Source organism: Panthera pardus, unplaced genomic scaffold, assembly GCF_024362965.1.
Source record: "Panthera pardus isolate Hobbes unplaced genomic scaffold, ASM2436296v1 HiC_scaffold_27, whole genome shotgun sequence".
Lineage (NCBI taxonomy): Eukaryota > Metazoa > Chordata > Mammalia > Carnivora > Felidae > Panthera > Panthera pardus.
The window spans coordinates 1,767,399-1,785,832 of NW_026526843.1; the positions used below are offsets into that span (position 1 = coordinate 1,767,399).

The 18,434-nt window shown below is 46.0% G+C and overlaps 1 protein-coding gene and 1 pseudogene across 1 annotated transcript in view; both read left to right on the forward strand.

Annotated features, from left to right (window-relative positions):
- Window positions 1-1,284: 1,284 nt before the first annotated feature.
- Window positions 1,285-8,894, forward strand: LOC109259831 (10 kDa heat shock protein, mitochondrial-like; annotated as a pseudogene).
- A 4,416-nt stretch (window positions 8,895-13,310) lies between these two features.
- The window catches only part of MECP2 (methyl-CpG binding protein 2), a 68,150-nt gene continuing 63,026 nt past the window's right edge, over window positions 13,311-18,434 (forward strand). The window contains exon 1 of the mRNA XM_019437694.2: window positions 13,311-13,456. Coding sequence (XP_019293239.1) covers window positions 13,395-13,456 — 62 coding nt within the window. The 5' untranslated portion in view covers window positions 13,311-13,394. The remainder of the gene's footprint in view (window positions 13,457-18,434) is intronic.

Genomic DNA, 18,434 nt, shown 5'->3' on the forward strand with positions numbered 1-18,434 from the left:
GCAGCCCTGTCCTCATGGCGTTCACTTTTCGGTGCAGGGGACGAAAGCTAACACGCGTCCAGACTCTATAACACTGGGGGGAAATAGGTTCCCGGAAGGGAAGGAGAGCCAAGGCATAGCGCGGGCCAGCACTGCCGCTATTTTACTCGGGACGCGTAGTTTGCTACATAGACAACTAGTGTCACAGATTATAGTGTTAGCCAGTAGGGGCGCCTGGGTGGTCCCGTTGGTTAGGCGACCGACTTCGGCTCAGGTCATGATCTTGCAGTTTGTGAGTCCGAGCCCGCGTTGGGCTCTGTGCTGAAAGCTCAGGGCCTGGAGCCTGCTTCGGATTCTGTGTCTCCCCCTCTCTCCGCCCCCTCCGCTGCCCACAGTCTGTGTCTCTCAATAGTAAATAAACGTTAAAAAAAATTTATAGTGTTAGCCAGCTATATTGGAAAGATTTTTAAATTTTCTGTGTATTATGATGTTTTGACATCCGAAAACGGACAGACAAAAAAACCCCTTTCTGGCCGGGGAGAGACTGCCCTTCCCATGGCCGGCCAATTCTTCAGCTCGAGCCAGGAGCGTGTCTGTGGTATGCAAACTAGCTGATCCGGGTCATGTCAGCCTCTAGCTGGCCCCTACAGCACAGCAGGCTCTTTTCCTCTGCCTTAATCATCCCAGGGTCGGGTGTCGGGCAACTAGAGACACCCCCCCATAGCCCAGGGCCTACTGAGACTATTCAAATCAGTCAATTCTAGACTCTTAGGCCTGTCCCGCCTTGCCATCCTCGCGGAAGCCCCGGTAAAGTCTCTGGCCTAAACCGTCCCCTCGCTCCTGTCGTCTGCCTCCTGACCACCTGACTCGTCATCCCGTAAAAGAATACAAAATGCTAACTTATGTCCTTCTCTTTGTTTTGCCCCAAGAATAGGACTGTCCTACTTCCGCCCATTTCTTTAGGGACTTCCAGCAAATTGTGCAAGCTCTGCTTCAGTGAAATCCTGCTCTGTCCGTAAGCATTCCTTACAGTGGCTTCTTGATGGCAACGTGCTCCCTTTATTGACATACACGGAGACTGTGTGGGTGCCACTGAATATTCTCTGCATTCCCCTCTGTCAGACGCTAATGTTGCTGTTTCCATTGATTCAAAAAGAGGCAGCTGAGAGCAGACCGGTCTCTGAGGAGTTCAGCCGGTGCACGGGCTGTTCAAATGAGCCGGGACATTTGTCCGTGAAGACCGAGAACCGCGAGACACAGAGCCGCGAGGGTACAGAAATGAGAAGTCAGAGAACGGAAGCAAGCATGGAGGGAGGAGAGGTGAGAGAAAGATTCCCCGATGCCCTGAGCTCTCGACAAAAGTTGCCCTTGTCAGTAGATATCGTTCAATGTTGATCAGTCGCGTAGTAAAGGTTTGACTGGATTATTTAAAGGCATAAATAAAAGCACTAGAAGATCTGAAAGCAATACCGTAAACACAAAGTTCGCCAGAGAAGCAGGCAGAGAAGGAGGAGGGAAGAGTGTACTTACTTCCTAGACTTTCATTTATTTATTTATTGAGAGAGAGAGAGAGAGAGAGAGAGAGAGAGAGAGAAAGCGTGTGTGTGCGGGGGTGGGTGTGGAGAGAGAGGGAGACAGAATCCCAAGCAGGCTCCATGCTGTCAGTGTAAGTCCGATGCAGGGCTCGAACCCATGAGCCATGAGATCGTGACCTGAGCTGAAACCAAGAGTTGGATGCCTAACCGGCTGAGCCACCCAGGCGCCCCCACTTCCTAGGCTTTTAAAGTTCACGCATGGGCCTGTTTGTCCTGAGATCCGCTGCTCACCTCTCCCTCACCCTGTGGGGAGAGGCCTTGCTGCCGGCCCTTCCCAGGCTTGGGGCTTAGCCGGTTTCCGGCAGGGATTGATCATGGAAGGCATGAGCAAGACTAGAGAGGAGGAGGAAGGGGACGGTCTTCCTCTTTGTCTCAGGGGCGGCAGCTGCAGCTCTCACCAGGAGCCCTCCTTGATTCCACCCTAGGAATGGCAGTGACCTCCTACCCAGGTGGATCTCTAAGCTGCCTGCACATTAACCTCCCAGTAGTCCTAGGTGACCCTTTCCTGGCATTCAATGCCCTCACTTGAAGTGGTTTCTGTTTTCCTGGGAGGACCTTAATGCCTAAAATAGCCAGTTTGAGACCACAATAAGGAAAAGCCCATGCTGGGCATCTTGGCAGAGGGAAGGGAGAGACGAACCACTGACCGCATACTAAGCCAGAAAGGGTCCTGAAGACATTTCAAAAAACAGAAAAGAATATGAACACATTGTTGGAATAGAATGTTAGCAACTAAAATGGAAAACAAAACAGAAGCCTACCTTTAGAATTTAAAGCTCCCTTTAAGGGGCGCCTGAGTGGCTCAGTTGAGCGTCTGACTTCGGCTCAGGTCATGATCTCACGGTTTATGGGTTTGAGCCCCGAGTTGGGCTCTGTGCTGACAGCTCAGAGCCTGGAACCTGCTTCCGATTCTGTGCCCCTCCCCCACCCAGGCTTTCTCTATGTCTCTCAAAGAATGAATAAACATTAAAAAAAATTTTTTTAACTCCCTTAAAAAAAAATCTTTCGTTAAAAAAAGTCAAAGAAAACTTGCCAAATGCCTAGAAAACAGGAATGATGAGAACAGAAAGTACTGAGCTGGTACACAGAGAAACCAGAGAACTGATAATCTCAAAACTGGTTCTTTGAGAACCCAAAAACAAGACAAAAAGATAAAACAGTAGCCAACCTACATAAGGGGTAAAAAAAAAAAAAATACAAAAGAAAACAAAATTAGGGGAGCCTGGGTGGCTCAGTCGGTTAAGCCTCCACCTCTGGATTTCGGCTCAGGTCATGATCTCAAGGGTTCGAGAGTTTGGGCCCCACGTCGGGCTCTGTGCTGATAGCTCTGAGCCTGGAGCCCGGAGCCTGCTTCGGATTCTGTGTCTCCCTCTCTCTCTGCCCTCCCCCGCTCGTGCTGTCTGTCTGTCTGTCTGTCTCTCTCTCTCTCAAAAATGAATAAATATTAACATTTTTTTAATAAAAAAAAAAAAAGAAAACGAAATTAAAAGCCCAAACTGGGAAATAACAGATACCGAGGAAGTCTCTAATCCCTCCAAGACCTCACAGAAGGGCCATAAGCCCCCCAGGGTCACAAACAACTTGTGATGTAGGCAACAGAACACTTAACCACAGGGGAACCCTTAACCACAGAGAAAGTTCTCCTAAAGACATCCTTGATGCCTCAGTGAGCTATCGCCACTGCTTCAGAAGTCACCTCCGGACCCAACCCAGCCCAGGAGGAGCAGAGGGGCTGTGGCTTCCCAGAAGGCCCCAGAGGACTTCCCGGAACTTACCACGGGCCGGAGCCAGCTTAGTGGCCACCACAGTTTCCCACAGCAGGGTTTCTTCCTGAGGCACACAAGAGCGGAAGCCAGAATCTAAGCAGGGCTCTACAAACAAGGGGAAAGGGGCATCTGTCCCGAGGGTGTCTGGGTCTCTTCGGGGCAGCTCTCAGTCCCACTGATCACTTGCCTCTTTCAGTAGCAGAGCTGTGCTGTCTCATCAACACGTCGAGTCACCGTTTCTGTGGCCCATCTTGCAGAGTTACTCCAATGAGCCCTAGAATCGTATCGTCACGTTCCATGACACTCGGGGAAACAATGGGCATCACTTCTCGGACCCCTTCAGAGCCCAATGTTTCTGTTCCCCTTCCCTCCACTCTCTTACTTCTCGGAGATTATCTTTTCACCTGTATCGGGATGACACGTAAATGTTAGCTCCGACAGCGCAAAGGTAAAGCGAAGCTGCTGTCGAGTGGTCAAAGATACATTTCTATTGAAAGTTAACAGCACGGGAGGTTCGAGTGTATTATTTATACTTACAAACAACTAAAGAGAGCAGTATGACTATCGAATCTGATGTGGCAGGGGTTCCCCAAGGCCTCTCTCAGGAGCACACGGGCCTGCTGAGTCAACCCTTCACGCTACACATAAGGAGAAGGGGGCCGTGTCCCATCCTGCCACACAAGCCTGTCGTTCTGCGTTTTGTGCATAGGCTGACTCTACCAGGTGAAAACCAAAGACACAAATGCACGTTATGATGTTTATGTAAATATATATATTTTAATGTAATTTTTTATTTTTTAAAATGTACATCCCAATTAGTTAGCATCTAGTGCAACAATGATTTCAGGAGTAGGTTCCTTAGTGCCCCTTCCCCATTTAGCCCATCCCCCCTCCCACACCCCCTCCAGCAACCCTCAGTTTGTTCTCCATATTTGTGAGTCTCTTCTGTGTTGTCCCCCTCCCTGTTTTTATATGATTTTTGTTTCCCTTCCCTCGTGTTCATCTGTTTTGTCTCTTAAAGTCCTCCTATGAGTGAAGTCATATGATACTTGTCTTTCTCTGACTGACTAATTTCGCTTAGCATAATAGCCTCCAGTTCCATCCACGTAGTTGCAAATGGCAAGATTTCATTCTTTTTGATGGCCGAGTCGTACTCCATTGTCTATATAGACCACATCTTCTTTCTCCACCCATCCATCGAGGGACATTTGGGCTCCTTCCATACTTTGGCTATTGCTGATAGTGCTGCATAAACATGGGGGTGCCTGTATCCCTTCGAAACAGCACACCCATATCCCGTGGATAAATGCCTAGTGCCATTGCTGGGTCATAGGGTAGTTCTATTTTTAATTTTTTGAGGAACCTCCATACTGTTTTCCAGAGTGGCTGCACCAGCTGGCATTCCCAGAAATATATTTTGATGCCAGCTGAAGAAGAGACATGCTAGGATTCCATTTCCCTTGTATAAGTCAAATTTGGTGAGCCCTGGGCCATCAGGAAAGACTTGTTTCAGCATCGAGTTATTTGTCTCTTCTTACGCACCATCGGTCGGTAAACTTATAATATGTTTTGCTTTCTTTCCTATTTTGATTGTAAATTCCTCGTAAGTTCTTTTTTATTCTGTTTCTAGGGCTGTTTCTAGTTGTTTTTCCTTATTTTCTTGTACTAATTACCATCGTCGCATTCAATTTTCTTCCAACTCCCAATCGCAACAGCTAATACGTTGAGTTCACATACACACGCTCTTTTTTCAATTCTTGGAGTCCTCTCTCCCAGGGCCTGCCATTCTCCTAGTCCAATCCATGCTGATTGCCAATCAGGCCTTCTGCCCAGTTGGCATCTCCAGTATTTCCTATCACTGTGGTCCTGGATTAGATCCACTGTTTTGTGGATCCCACATTTTCCTTTTTCTTGGCTTCCACCCTTGTGTTGCTGGAGAACATCCTCAAGTAGATTCCTAAGAAAGTATATTTGGGAGGTGAGTTTTCTTAGCCCTTCCGTATCTAAAAATATTTTAATTCCATTGTCACACTTGATGGATATTTTGGCTGGAATTCTAAATTGAAAATCATTTTCTCTTGGAATTTTGAAAGCATCACCCTATTACCTATTATCTTTTTAAAACGTGTTGCCCTATTGTCTTTTATCATCCAGTGTTGTAATGAAGTCTGAGGTGACTTATTCTGATTCCTGTTCTTTTTTTCTCAGTTTTATCTTACAAGAACTCTTGTTAGTTGTCTGCTGGACTTCCTAGATCATTCTTTGAAGTCCTTATGTTTCCTCTCATATTTTTTTCATCTGTGTTGTTTTGTTCTATTTCCTGGGAGATTTCTTCAGTTTTGCCTTTTGATATTTCTACTGGAACTTGAACTCCAATAATCACATTTAATTTCCAATAATTCTTTCTTGTTCTCCACTCCTTTAAAAAAAAATTTTTTTAACGTTTATTCATTTTTGAGAGACAAAGAGAGGCAGAGTGCAAGCGGGGGTGGGGCAGAGAGAAAGGGAGACACAGAACCCGAAGCAGGCTCCAGACTCTGAGCTGTCAACACAGAGCCCGGTGTGGGGCTCAAACCCATGAACTGTGAGATCATGACCTGAGCCAAAGTCGGACGCTTAACCGACTGAGCTATCCAGGCACCCTTTGTTTTCTGCTCCTTTCACATACTATTCTATTCTTGTTTTGTGGATACAATAGTTTCTTTCAGTTCTCTGAATATGCTAATTAAATTTAAATTTTTCCATATGTTCCCTGCATTTTCTGGGGTTCCTCTGAGCTCATTTTCCCCTACAGATTATATTTGATTTAAAAAAATAATAATTTTATTTATTTTTGAAAAGAGAGAGAGAGAGCACAGGGGAGGAGCAGAGATTCCGAAGTGGGCTCCACACTGACAGTCCCCGACGTGGGCCTCGAACTCACAAACTGCGAGATCACGACCTGAGCTGAAGTTGGATGCTCAGCCGACTGGGCCACCCAGGTGCCCTTATACTTGGTTATTTTTAATGTTGAAGACCTTAAAATTTCTGATGATCCTTCATGGCTGATTTAAATTTAATAAAGAAGGGCTGGGTGGCTATTTTGGATTTAATCTGCTTTAGGGCAAATAGGTGTGTTTTTCCTGCTACCACTCTTCTGTGTAGGACGGGGAGCCAAAGAAGCGTGTTCGCATTCTGCAAATGCTAGAATGAGGAGAAAATTGCCCAGGAGTTGCCAACATCCATGCTGGCAGCCCTGGCTCTCTACAGACATTTCATTCAAACTCTTTAGAGAACTGTCGGGTATTTTTCCTGCGGGCCTCCGCCAGCTGTCAGCCCGGCTATCCGGTAGAGAGGAGGAGGGGACGTTCCCACTCTCTGGTCCCATTGATTTTGATTTTGCCCTTGTACCACAGGCCCGCCGATTCAGAGCCTACTCTCTGGTCTTACATCGGGCGAACTCGCTCCCACGTCTTCTGTAGCTCCCTTATCACATATGCTAGGCTCGATTTTTTCCGCCTATTTCTTTCAACTAATTCCTACCTGCTTTCCAAAAAACTTGAAATCTGCCCATTGTGGAGAACCTCCCGTCTTCGCCACACTCTCTTCACTTTGATGGGTTTATTTCTTTCTGTACCTCAATACTGTTCTTATAGCGAGTTTCTTTGGGTCAAGAAGGAAAAACTCTGCGTGTGGGCACGCACGAGAGTGACCATGATGTATCGAAGTCTATTCATTCCTGGCCTATTTTCCTATTTTCTAGTACAGGTAGTTAAGGTTATTAACTTCTTCTAGATGACCATTTTGGCCACACGGCTTAGGTTTTAATACGTGGAACTGTCACAGTTGGTCGTTTCTGAAGAGCTTATCATTTTGGTTTCTGTTTCCCCTTTAACCAGAGAGCTATTTTGAAGTCTGTCTTAACACTTCCAAGCAGAGAGTGGTTTTTCGTTTCGTTTTGTTTTGTTTTACTTTTGCCCATTCTTTTGTTTCTGAGTTTTCATTTTATTCTATTGTTGCCAGAGACTGGACTGCACGCTTTCTATAGTTTGAAATTGACTGAGACTTTTGGTTTGAGGAGTCTAATTCATAAGTAACTTTGGGAAATGTCCCATAGTACTTGAAACAAATTTATGTTTTCAATTTTTTGTGGTATCATCTGAGATGCTAGCTCTAAACCTCTGGACTGTCTGTTTTTACCCTTCTTATTTTCCAGTGTCATTTTGCATTTCCTTTTTAAAAAATATATACAATCTTATCAGTTCAAGGGATTTTTAGACAGATTGAGTAGAAGTTGGTGCTCTGTCTGTTTTATCGATAAAATCCTTCTGGTTGTTGTTTTTCTGTCAACTGCTATTCATACTGTGTTTTCCTGGTTTTTATCTTGTACAGTCTGAATTTTTTTTTTTTTCTTTTTTCAACGTTTTTTTTTTTTTTTATTTTATTTTTGGGACAGAGAGAGACAGAGCATGAACGGGGGAGGGGCAGAGAGAGAGGGAGACACAGAATCGGAAACAGGCTCCAGGCTCCGAGCCATCAGCCCAGAGCCTGACGCGGGGCTCGAACTCACGGACCGCGAGATCGTGACCTGGCTGAAGTCGGACGCTTAACCGACTGCGCCACCCAGGCGCCCCGTACAGTCTGAATTTTGAGGGCACCCATTTAAAAAATAGTCTAACCCAATGTTTTAAATGACACATTTTTAGTTCTACCAGTGAATATTTTATTTTTTTTAACTTTGTTTATTTATTTTGAGAGAGAGAGAGAGAGAGAGAGCACGCAAGCACACACACACACGTGAGAGATGGGAAGGGGCAGAGAGAGAGGGGGAGAGAATCCCAAGCAGGCTCCGCATTGCCAGCGCAGAGCCCGACGCAGGGCTGGAACCCACAAACTGTGAGATCGCGACCTGAGCCGGAATCAGGAGTCGGGCGTGTAGCCAACTGAGCCACCCAGGCGCCCCCCCCCCCACAAGTGTATACTGAAAACTCTAGTATATTTTTCTACTTTTCAATGGTAAAAGTGCATTTGGATTATTTAAGCCTCATTTATTGAAACTAAGGTATTTAGCAAGACCCTCTTCATTGGTTTTCTCTTTAAAAAATGTCTTGACTTCTAGTCTTGTACACTTACTCTTCCCAATCTTGAGTGAACTTGCTCCAGTCCACAAAAACTCCTTGATTTTGACTTGGGAAAAAAATTTCCAGATTAATTCCTGAAGAATTGACACCTTCTTGCGGCGGCAGCTCCAAAGCAGAGTTCGCGCTGTGGCGGCTGGAGTCAAAGCAGGACAGGCATTTAGAGAGTTTCTTCCCCTCTTTGACCGGCTTTTGGTTGAAAGGAGTGCAGCCAAAACTGTAACTAAAGGAGGCATTGTGCTTCCAGAAAAATCTCAAGGAAAAGTCTTGCAAGCAACGGTCGTTGGCTAGGGCTCTGAAGGAGTGCCCTGAAGGAAAGGGTGGAGAGATTCAAGCGGTTGGTATGAAAGTTGGAGATCAAGTTCTCCCAGAATGTGAAGGCACCCAAGTGGTTCTTATTTAGAGATGGAGACAGTCTTGGCAAGAATGGAGACTGAAATACGTAATTATCGAAATGGCATCAAGTGAAGCTGCCCATTCCAGTGAATTTGTGATATCTTTCATCAGGTAGATAATTTTCATGGCTCTCTTTTATAATAAACTAATGACATCCAGTGTCTCTCAAATTAGGTTTAGGGTACTGTTATAAACATCACCAAATAAAAATGCATAAATGAATGGTTCAACAAAATTGACATCTTTATTATGTCGACCTCCTTCTAGGAGTATGATAGTTTCTTTCTTTTTTTTTTTTTTTTCAGGTCTTCTTTTATGTTTTTCGGTAAGTGTTATAGCTTTTAAATATAGGTTTTTGAGAAAACATGAATAGACACTTCTCTAAAGAAGACATCCGGATGACCAACAGGCACATGAAAAGATGTTCAACGTCGCTCCTTATCAGGGAAATACAAATCCAAACCACACTCAGATATCACCTCACGCCAGTCAGAGTGGCCAAAATGAACAAATCAGGAGACTATAGATGCTGGCGAGGATGTGGAGAAACGGGAACCCTCTTGCACTGTTGGTGGGAATGCAAACTGGTGCAGCCGCTCTGGAAAACAGTGTGGAGGTTCCTCAGAAAATTAAAAATAGACCTACCCTATGACCCAGCAATAGCACTGCTAGGAATGTACCCAAGAGATACAGGAGTACTGATGCATAGGGGCACTTGGACCCCAATGTTTATAGCAACACTCTCAACAATAGCCAAATTATGGAAAGAGCCTAAATGTCTATCAACTGATGAATGGATAAAGAAATTGTGGTTTATATACACAATGGAATACTACGTGGCAATGAGAAAGAACGAAATATGGCCTTTTGTAGCAACGTGGATGGAACTGGAGAGTGTGATGCTAAGTGAAATAAGCCATACAGAGAAAGACAGATACCATATGGTCTCACTCTTATGTGGATCCTGAGAAACTTTACAGAAACCCATAGAGGGGGGGAAGGAAAAAAAAAAAGAGGTTAGAGGGGGAGAGAGCCAAAGCATAAGAGACTGTTAAAAACTGAGAACAAACTGAGGGTTGATGGGGGGTGGGAGGGAGGGGAGGGTGGGTGATGGGTATTGCAGAGGGCACCTTTTGGGATGAGCACTGGGTGTTGTATGGAAACCAATTTGACAATAAATTTCATATATTGAAAAATAAATAAATAAATGTAGGTTTTTGGCATTTCTTGAGTTCATTCCCAGCTGTTTTATAATTTTTGTAACCAGAGTGAGTTGAATCTTTAATTACATTTTCCAGCTTTTCCAAAATATTTGTTTTGAGTGAGTGAGAGAGAGAGAGAGAGAGCATGAGTGGGGGGTGGGGGGAAGAGAGAGAGGGAGAGAGAAAGAATTCCGAGCAGGCTCCGCACTGTCAGAGCAGAGCCTGATGTGGAGCTCGACCTCACGAACCTTGAGATCATGACATGAGCCAAAATCAAGAGTCGGATACTTAACCAACTGAGCCCCCTGGGCACCCCACATTTTCCAGATTTTTATTACTTGCTGAGGTTTTCTCTACGAGGTCTAATGGCTCTTTCTCCTCACAGTGAAACACAAAGGATGGGGTTTAAAAGAGAATCAGAGGAGGATACATGTGTTTTATTTTACATGAGTGATGTTGCACCATAGCTCCTGTTCTGTTTCTTGCTTTTTTCCCACTTAACACCATTAAATATGATGTTTACGCTAAGTTTTTTAATAGATACCTTTGATCAGATTGAGGAAGCTGCCTTCTATTCAGAGCTGTCTAGGTTGTTGTTTTTCTCGTAAGTAGTCATATTTTACACTTGTACTGAACACTTTTCCTGTATCTATTGAAATAATCATATAATTTGTTCCCCTTAAATCTCTTAAGGTTGATTTTCTAATTTTAAACCATCCTTGCATTCTTAGGATAAATCTCAACTTGGTTATATCATTATATTCCACTGGATTCTGTTTATTTGGCTAGAATTTTTACATGTACTTACACATCCTGTGGCACACTTTCATTGGCTCATTATAGTAGTTACATTAGTCTCATAAAATAAGTTTCGAGGTTTTTTCCTCAGTGTATGGTTGGAATTACCCATTCACTAACAATTTGGTAGAATTCATCTGTAAAGCTCTCTGAGCTCATTGTTTTTCTTTTTCTTTTTTTTGGCGGGGGTAGATTTTTACAATATGGTATATAGTCAATTTCTTTGTGGTTATAGAGGGTCTATCCAGGTGTTATGTTTCTAGAGTCAGTTTTGGTAATCTGTGCTTTTCCAGGAATTTATTCATTTTGTTTATGCTTTCCAATTTTCCGACATACAGTTGTTCATAATATCCTTTTAAAAATGTATGTTTTATCTATTATCTGTTGTATAAGCTGTTGTATTTGTGGTTACGTCTCTTTTTCATTTCTAATATAATTTGACTTTTCTCTCTTTATACCTAGACTGTTAAAAGGTTGGCTCTTTCCCCCAGCTTTTCAAAGAATCAGCTTCTGGTGTTCTCAATCCTATCATTTCTTTCTGTTTCATGGATTTCTACTCATCCTTATTTTTCTTCCTTCTATTTTCTCCAGGTTTACTCTGCTGTTTCTTTGATAGCTTCTTGAGTTGGATGCTGAACTTGTTATTAACCCAAACGCCTACTCAACATCTCCCCTTGCACATCTAATGGGCGCTCCAAGCTTAACACGGCCAAAACAGGACTCTTGGTCTATACCTCCAAAAATGTGTTTTTCCTACAGTTTTTCCCATCATAGTGAAAGGCACCGGTTCATTCAGTTGCTCAGTGAAAAATTCAGGAATCATCCCTGTTTCCTCTCTTTCTCTATACTCCACATCCAATCTTTTCTGCCCAATTTTAAAAATATAGCTTGACTCTCACAACTTTGCAGAACCTCCCCTGCCACCACCCTAGTTACTGCCACGATCACCTGTCCTAGACTGTTGTCAGGGCATCCTGACTGGGCTTTTCCTCCTAGTTTTGTCCCTCCATGGAAGTTCTCCACACCGCACGTACAACATAGATCTGATGATGTTAACACTCACTTCAAAATCCTCCCAAGGCTTCTCATCTCAGAAGATCCCAGTTCCCATGGTGGCTCTAGCTGCCTCTTCAACTGTGCACCCTACCATTCTCTAGCCACATAAGCTTTCTCCCCAATATTCCAGGCATAGTATCTCCGCAGGGCCTTTCAACTTGCCAAATAGATATCTCTCCTCAGATATCCATATGGGGGAATAAAATGAGGGCAAAAGCCTACAGATATCTAGATAGCTCCTCCTTCACCCTTGTTTTATCTGTCTCAAAGCCCTTATCATTATGTAACATTATATTATATATACTTATTTATTGTATTATATGTTTAGTATAAATCTTTGCCACAAGAATGTTAGTTTACAGTCTTGTTCAGTACCGTGAGTCCAGAACCTGGCATATAGCAGGTATTTAATAAATGAAGTGGGGGCGGGGGGAAGAAGCAGAACTAGAAGATTCCTTGTTAAGCACAGAACTAGTACAAGGAGCATTGGATTGATTGGATGATGGCTGGAATCCGAGTAAGGTTGCCTTGAGAAATAGTCCTGTCCTGAACACCCCATTAGATAAAACTTTTCTCATAGTCTTAAATATTTTTTTCTGACACAGAATTGCTGGATCTTAGCTCCCAAATCAGCTCCTCTAGGAAGTCTTCCCTCTCCCCTCCTGGCAGAGCTAAGTGCTGCTTCCTTTGTGCTCCCAATGCCCCTTCGCCACACCTCCAGCAAACCATCTGATAAAATGACAGGTCTCGGTGCAGTCCTGGCATGCACCGTCTCCTCCGACCAGAGTTTCAGGAAGGCCAGGGCTGTGATTTGTTATTTATTCCTTGATCCTATGAGAGGCGGGCTCAGATGAAAGAATGCAATAGGTAGGCCCCTGAAACGAAGGTCCCTCGAAGGTCCCTCGTCTGGAACAACGTCAGGCTCCAGGGCAGGCAACTTTGCTGCTTCTACTGAAGGTGACGATATTGAGAAAATGCGGGTGCGGTGAAACTCTTATGGCAGCGCAGTTTGCGCGTTTGTGTACAGAGGGTCAACGGCCCGGAAGGGCCACGCAAAAAGACGTGCGAAGCCTAGGCCTTTACTTGCCCCAGCATCCGCAAGGGCCTATTAATCCTTAATATTCAAATTCCTCCCACTAAACCTGCCCCTCCGCGCCCAAGCCGCCTCTTTTCCCCAAATGACGGTCGACGGCAACCAATCGGGAGCTTGACACGGTTTCCACCCCCTTTTCCCTGGCCGGAACGGACACAAACCCCAACCAATTGGTAGCGTCGTCGCCGAGGCCCCGCCCCACCCTGGCCGCCGCACCCAATGGCGGGCGGGCTCGCGGCGGCGCCGGGGGCGGGGCGCGGGCGCGCAGGTGCAGCAGCGCGCAGGCCGGCCGGGAGGGCGGGGCGCGACGTCGGCCGTGCGGGGTCCCGGCGTCGGCGGCGCGCGCGCTCCCTCCTCTCAGAGAGAGGGCTGTGGTAAAAGCCGTCCGGAAAATGGCCGCCGCCGCCGCTGCCGCGCCGAGCGGAGGAGGAGGAGGAGGCGAGGAGGAGAGACTGTGAGTGGGACCGCCGTGGCCGCGGGCGGGGACCCTTGCCGGGGGGCGGAGGGTAGGGGCGGGACGTGGCGCGGGAGGGGCCCGCGGGGTCGGGCGACACGGCTGGCGGATGGCGTCCCTCCTCTCTACCCTCCCCCTCCCGCCGCCGCCGGTGACGGCTCCCCCCTCGGCCCGTCACCCGCACTCGCGGTGACCGTCCTCGGCGCGGTCTCCCAGGGCAGCCTTCGCTTGGCGCCCCCCTCCCTCCCGCCTCCGGCGCGCATCCCGGCCCGCGGGCGCCCCTGTCGCCGGGGTTTTGCCTGTCGGGGCTGCGCGCGCGTCGTGCCCTTCTCGGGGCTTCGGGCCCGCGGCGTCGTCGCGCGCCCGCCGCCCCGGCCTCTCCCTGGATCGCGCTCTCCCCTCTCCCTCCCTCGCGCGCCCCCTCTGCCGTTACTCGGCCCCCCCACCGGCGCGCGTGCGCAGTCCGCCTCCCGTCGGGAGAGTGCGCCACAAGGGCTCCTGCGCTCTCACCCCCATCTCCAGGCTTTGCCTCCCCCTCCTTCTCGCCCATTCCATGACTTTCTGCCCCCACTGCGAACGAGTCGGTCCACCATCTCCTTTTCTTTCTAGCAGGAGCAAGTAGGTGGGAATTATTGCCCACCCACCAAAGGGACTAGACATTGTGTTCCTGGTCCCACAACTCATCATAAAGAGGCGGTTATAGTTCCCATCAGGAGCCGTAGGTAGGGGACTGCGTGTCAGGGAGCACCAGAGGCTCTTCGGTGGGAGTGCGCCCCCAGGGTCTTTGGGGGGTTCCGTGGCCTCAGAATATGAGCGCCCTCCCATCCTCCCCGCCCCCCTTCGCCGGAGATCTTCCAGTTACATAAGTGGAGTGGGACATAGTATGTAACCGGCTCCTATGGTCCTGGAGCGCGCCCTGCTCAAGATCATCATTACGATGGGGGCAAGTTCATCGCATCGCTGTGGTTCCTGTCAATTGCCCCTGAAAGTTTATTTCCTTTTTAGTTTGGTTATAACTGAATCACCCAGACTGAAACTCAGGTGACTTTTACGTGGTGTGGCATTGTTTCTGTGGGTTTTGCCCTTAAGACTTAATGTCATCGTAAAGAGTCTAAAAAAAAATTGCTTTCACCGAGAAGACCGTTGATGACCTTGCTAAGTGGACCCGAGCCTGGGAAAGCTTGCTCTGGAATACCTACCTCTGTGGTGGTCGCCTGTGTCGTGAGTGTGTTCGTTGTGGATTGGTCACAGCAGAAATGGGCTCCACCACAAAAGTGATATTCCTGACTCATGGTCAGGCAGATGTGTGCTTTTGGTTCTTTTTCCAGGAACAGGAATGGACTCTGCAGAGCCATTCACACGTTGTGTCTCTGTTGTGTGGGATCAGTACCCCAAATTGTGAGATGGTAGGCTCGAATTCAGGGGGGTGGTTGGTGATGGTGGAAGCAAATCTAGCAGCGCGTGATGCCGAGTGGCTTAGACTTTGGAAGACTCTCACAAGTTTCAGGTGTTTTGTTATACTAGAAAAATGAAGCTTATTGGTGCCATGGTAGTAAAATTCACTGTTGTTAACAGGCAGTTATTGCGGAGAAATTTGGGGTTCGTGGCCAGAATTTTCATTTGGATCTCAGCGATTTCAGTTAACAAGATTAAGCTGACCTCTTGGGTATTTTGAAATATGCTAGATCCTTATGAAAACAAAAACGGTGTCTGGGTTTTTTTTTAGGTCTTTTAGGAATTTCCACCAAGGATTTAGGGAATAGGCTTATTTATGGGTTTTTTTAGAACTTCTATTTCAAACTCCAGTCGAGAAGCCTAGGAAACACTTACTTTTATTTTCTTACCCGGACACAGAAGAACCGTAAGGGGCACAGCCAATCTAGTAGAGTACAGTCAGTTAAATAAGTTGCCACAGACACCGATTTGTGGCATGTCAGCTTCATGGCTGAACACTGAGGGACATTCCTATCCACAGACACGCAAAGATTCCAGGGTTTGTGCATCTGAGCCTCTGATGTGACAGGATGAGGACTCTGCTTTGTTTTGCATCATTGGCAATGCGCTTGCCTCCTCGGGTGCCCCTCCAGTTAGCTGTCTGTCATACCCCCAGCCTTCTAAACAGCACAGGCTGCTTCCAGAGTATAGTTTCTTCGAAAAGTGCCTGGTGGCATCTGAACTCTGTATTCCGACAGCTTGACTCTATGGCTTTTTTGCTATTAGGGGCCTATCACACCGTCCTATTTCTTGTTACAGATGTGCCTGGGATGCTTGAAACCTAGAGTAGCAAGTCTTTATTTCACCTGATAGAGCATGATGTGCTCAAACCCTACTCCCCCTTTTGTGCTGTTTCCCTACTGGGAGGGTTAGAATACAATTTTGCATTCTATATGCAATCTCCAGTTAGAGTCATTGTTTCTTCTTTGCTCTGTTTCTATGTAGCCAAATCTAGATGGTGGGGAGGCACCCTGTGGAGTTTGGCTAGATAAGTCCAATATGATGTCACCCCCACCCGAATACTGCTTCTCCCATGTGGACATAGAATGAGAAGAGCAGAGGTAAAATTGTTAGTTCCTTACTCCAGTCCCGTTTCCACCGCTGATGTATCTGCCTGGGACTATTTGCATGATAAATGTGTGTCCTGGAACCTGTAATCTTTTCAAAAGGCAAATATCAGTGGACATCTTTTAATTGGTTAGGAGCAGTGTGTCCTAGGCCACTTGAGTTATCTATGAGAATACCTACCTCTGTGGTGGTCACCAGGAGAGAATCACAGAAAATGTTTCACGTTTGTAGTAACTACAGTTGACTTTTGAATGATGCAGGGATTAGGGGCCCTGACCCGCACCCCCAATGCAGGTGACAATCCACATATAACTTTTGACTCCCCCCAAATTTAACTACTAATAGCCTACTGTTGACCGGAAGTCTCACCATTAACATAAACAGTTGATTAATGTATTTTGTATGTTATGTGTGTTATATGCTGTATTCTTACGATATAGATAGTAAAGAAGACGTTATTAAGAGAATCATGGGGAGGAGAGAATACATTTACAGGACTGTACTGAAAAAAAATCTGCATATAAGTGGACCCGCATAGTTCAAACCTGTGTTATTCAGGGATCAACTGTAGTGTCTGTAGTGCTTTAAGTGCACAGGATTGGATGGGTGGGGGAAACACAGTCCTAGACTGGTGGTGAGTTCCAGGGAGCACAGCAGGACACCTGCTTGTTTTCACCACCCTCTGCTTTGGTGACGTGCGTGCAGACACAACCTGTTTTCTTCCGTAGAGCATTATTGCTGTTCCAACAGAAGGACCTTGTCCTCGATTTTTCTATACCAGCCTTCTCCAGTCAAATTGCCATTGTCACCACTGTGCCTTACCTTGTTTCCAGCAGGACAGATGTAAATGGTTTCTTCTTCCTTGGGCTCACTTACACAAAAGTTACGCTCTTATGCCTTTATCTGTTCTCTTCTGCCTTTCTCTTGCAAGGACCTTTTTCCTTTTGAAATCTTGATTCGCATGCCGTTACTAAGTACTTGGCTCTACCATTTTTGATGGTAGGTAATGGTGTTCGGGGGAACTGAATGGGAATTTGGCAGCAGGCAGGGTATCCCCACTCCCATAGCAAAAGAGGGGTGGTCATTCTCATGAACAAAGCCTTGGCCTTTATAATTTCTTCAAGGCACACTTATGTTGGGTCTGCTGGCATAGGAAGGTGTCCTCACCGTGGCTGTTTTGCAGTTACTCCAGATGTCTGAACTCTCAGGAGCAAGCCTTAGGAAGGGTTCACTTGTCTTCCTTGCCTAGGAGCTGGGAGCATCATATATAGAGACCTACAAATTACTGCTTTATTGGGTGTCTGTCTACCTGCTTTCATTTGCTGGCTCTTTTTTTCCATGAAACCGTGAGTTAATCAAAGATCTTAAAAATTTCACAGCTGGAAGGCACCTTAGTCCAGCTCCCTCAGTTTACAAGTAAAAAACAGATTGTGGCTGTGAGAAGTTGCGGCTTTGCCAGGGCCTCCCAGCCAGGGTACCAGTTTGATTTTTATGATATAGCTGAGTAGTACTGTTACCTTGACTTCTGGATTTCAAAGCATTCTATGACTTGACTATCTAAGGGAATTGTAAGGCCTCACTGCATCTCAACAGATAATTCTAGGTGGTATCCTGGTAGTTATAGACCAGTGGTAAAGACTTAGTTGGTGTTGCCCTTCCTCTGGGTTTAATTACATGAGTAATTGCTTGTGTGAATAGTCTCGAAGTCGTGTGCTCTAGGCTTTTTTAGTCTAAAGATAAAAGTGCTGCTCTTGGGCCAGTAAGGGTACCAGAGATTAGCTAATGTGGGGCGGTTTAGGTTTTAACAAGGAAATGATGGTTATATTGATGAAAAAAATGTGATGACAAAAGTCTTTTGAACATGTTCAAAAGCAAAACAGAAACTATCGAATTAATAACTTAGTTTGTTGAACATCACGATTTACTGATCTGAGAGGCTTAACAGTGATCGCTCTGAAGCACACGTGCGTATTTTGGAGGAGGGCTTTGGATCTCCCAGGGCGCTTGGTTTCTGTTGGTGCTGCTTTCTCTCTCTCTCTCTCTCTCTCTCTCTCTCTCTCTCTCTCTCTCTCTCTCTCTCGGGGTTAAAGCTCCTTTAAGCGATGTTACAGCAGCTCATTTCAAATTCAGCTGCTTGAAGAAAAAAAAAGGGACACTTTGCCTCTGGATTTTGCATGTTCTTTTTGGGATGACATTTTGATGTTGCATGTTCTGTTGAACATGTGTTCTCTCCCTGAGTATTTCTGCATGACATAGCGCAAGAAATACTTACCAGGGATCACCACTAACGGTCTGCTGTATAAAAGTGTCGAAATGTCCCTCAGAGGTGACAAGGCTTGTGATAGTGTTGATTTTAACACACACGAATCTTTATTTTAGTAATGTGTGTTATGTTCTAGTAATCGGTTTATCCTTT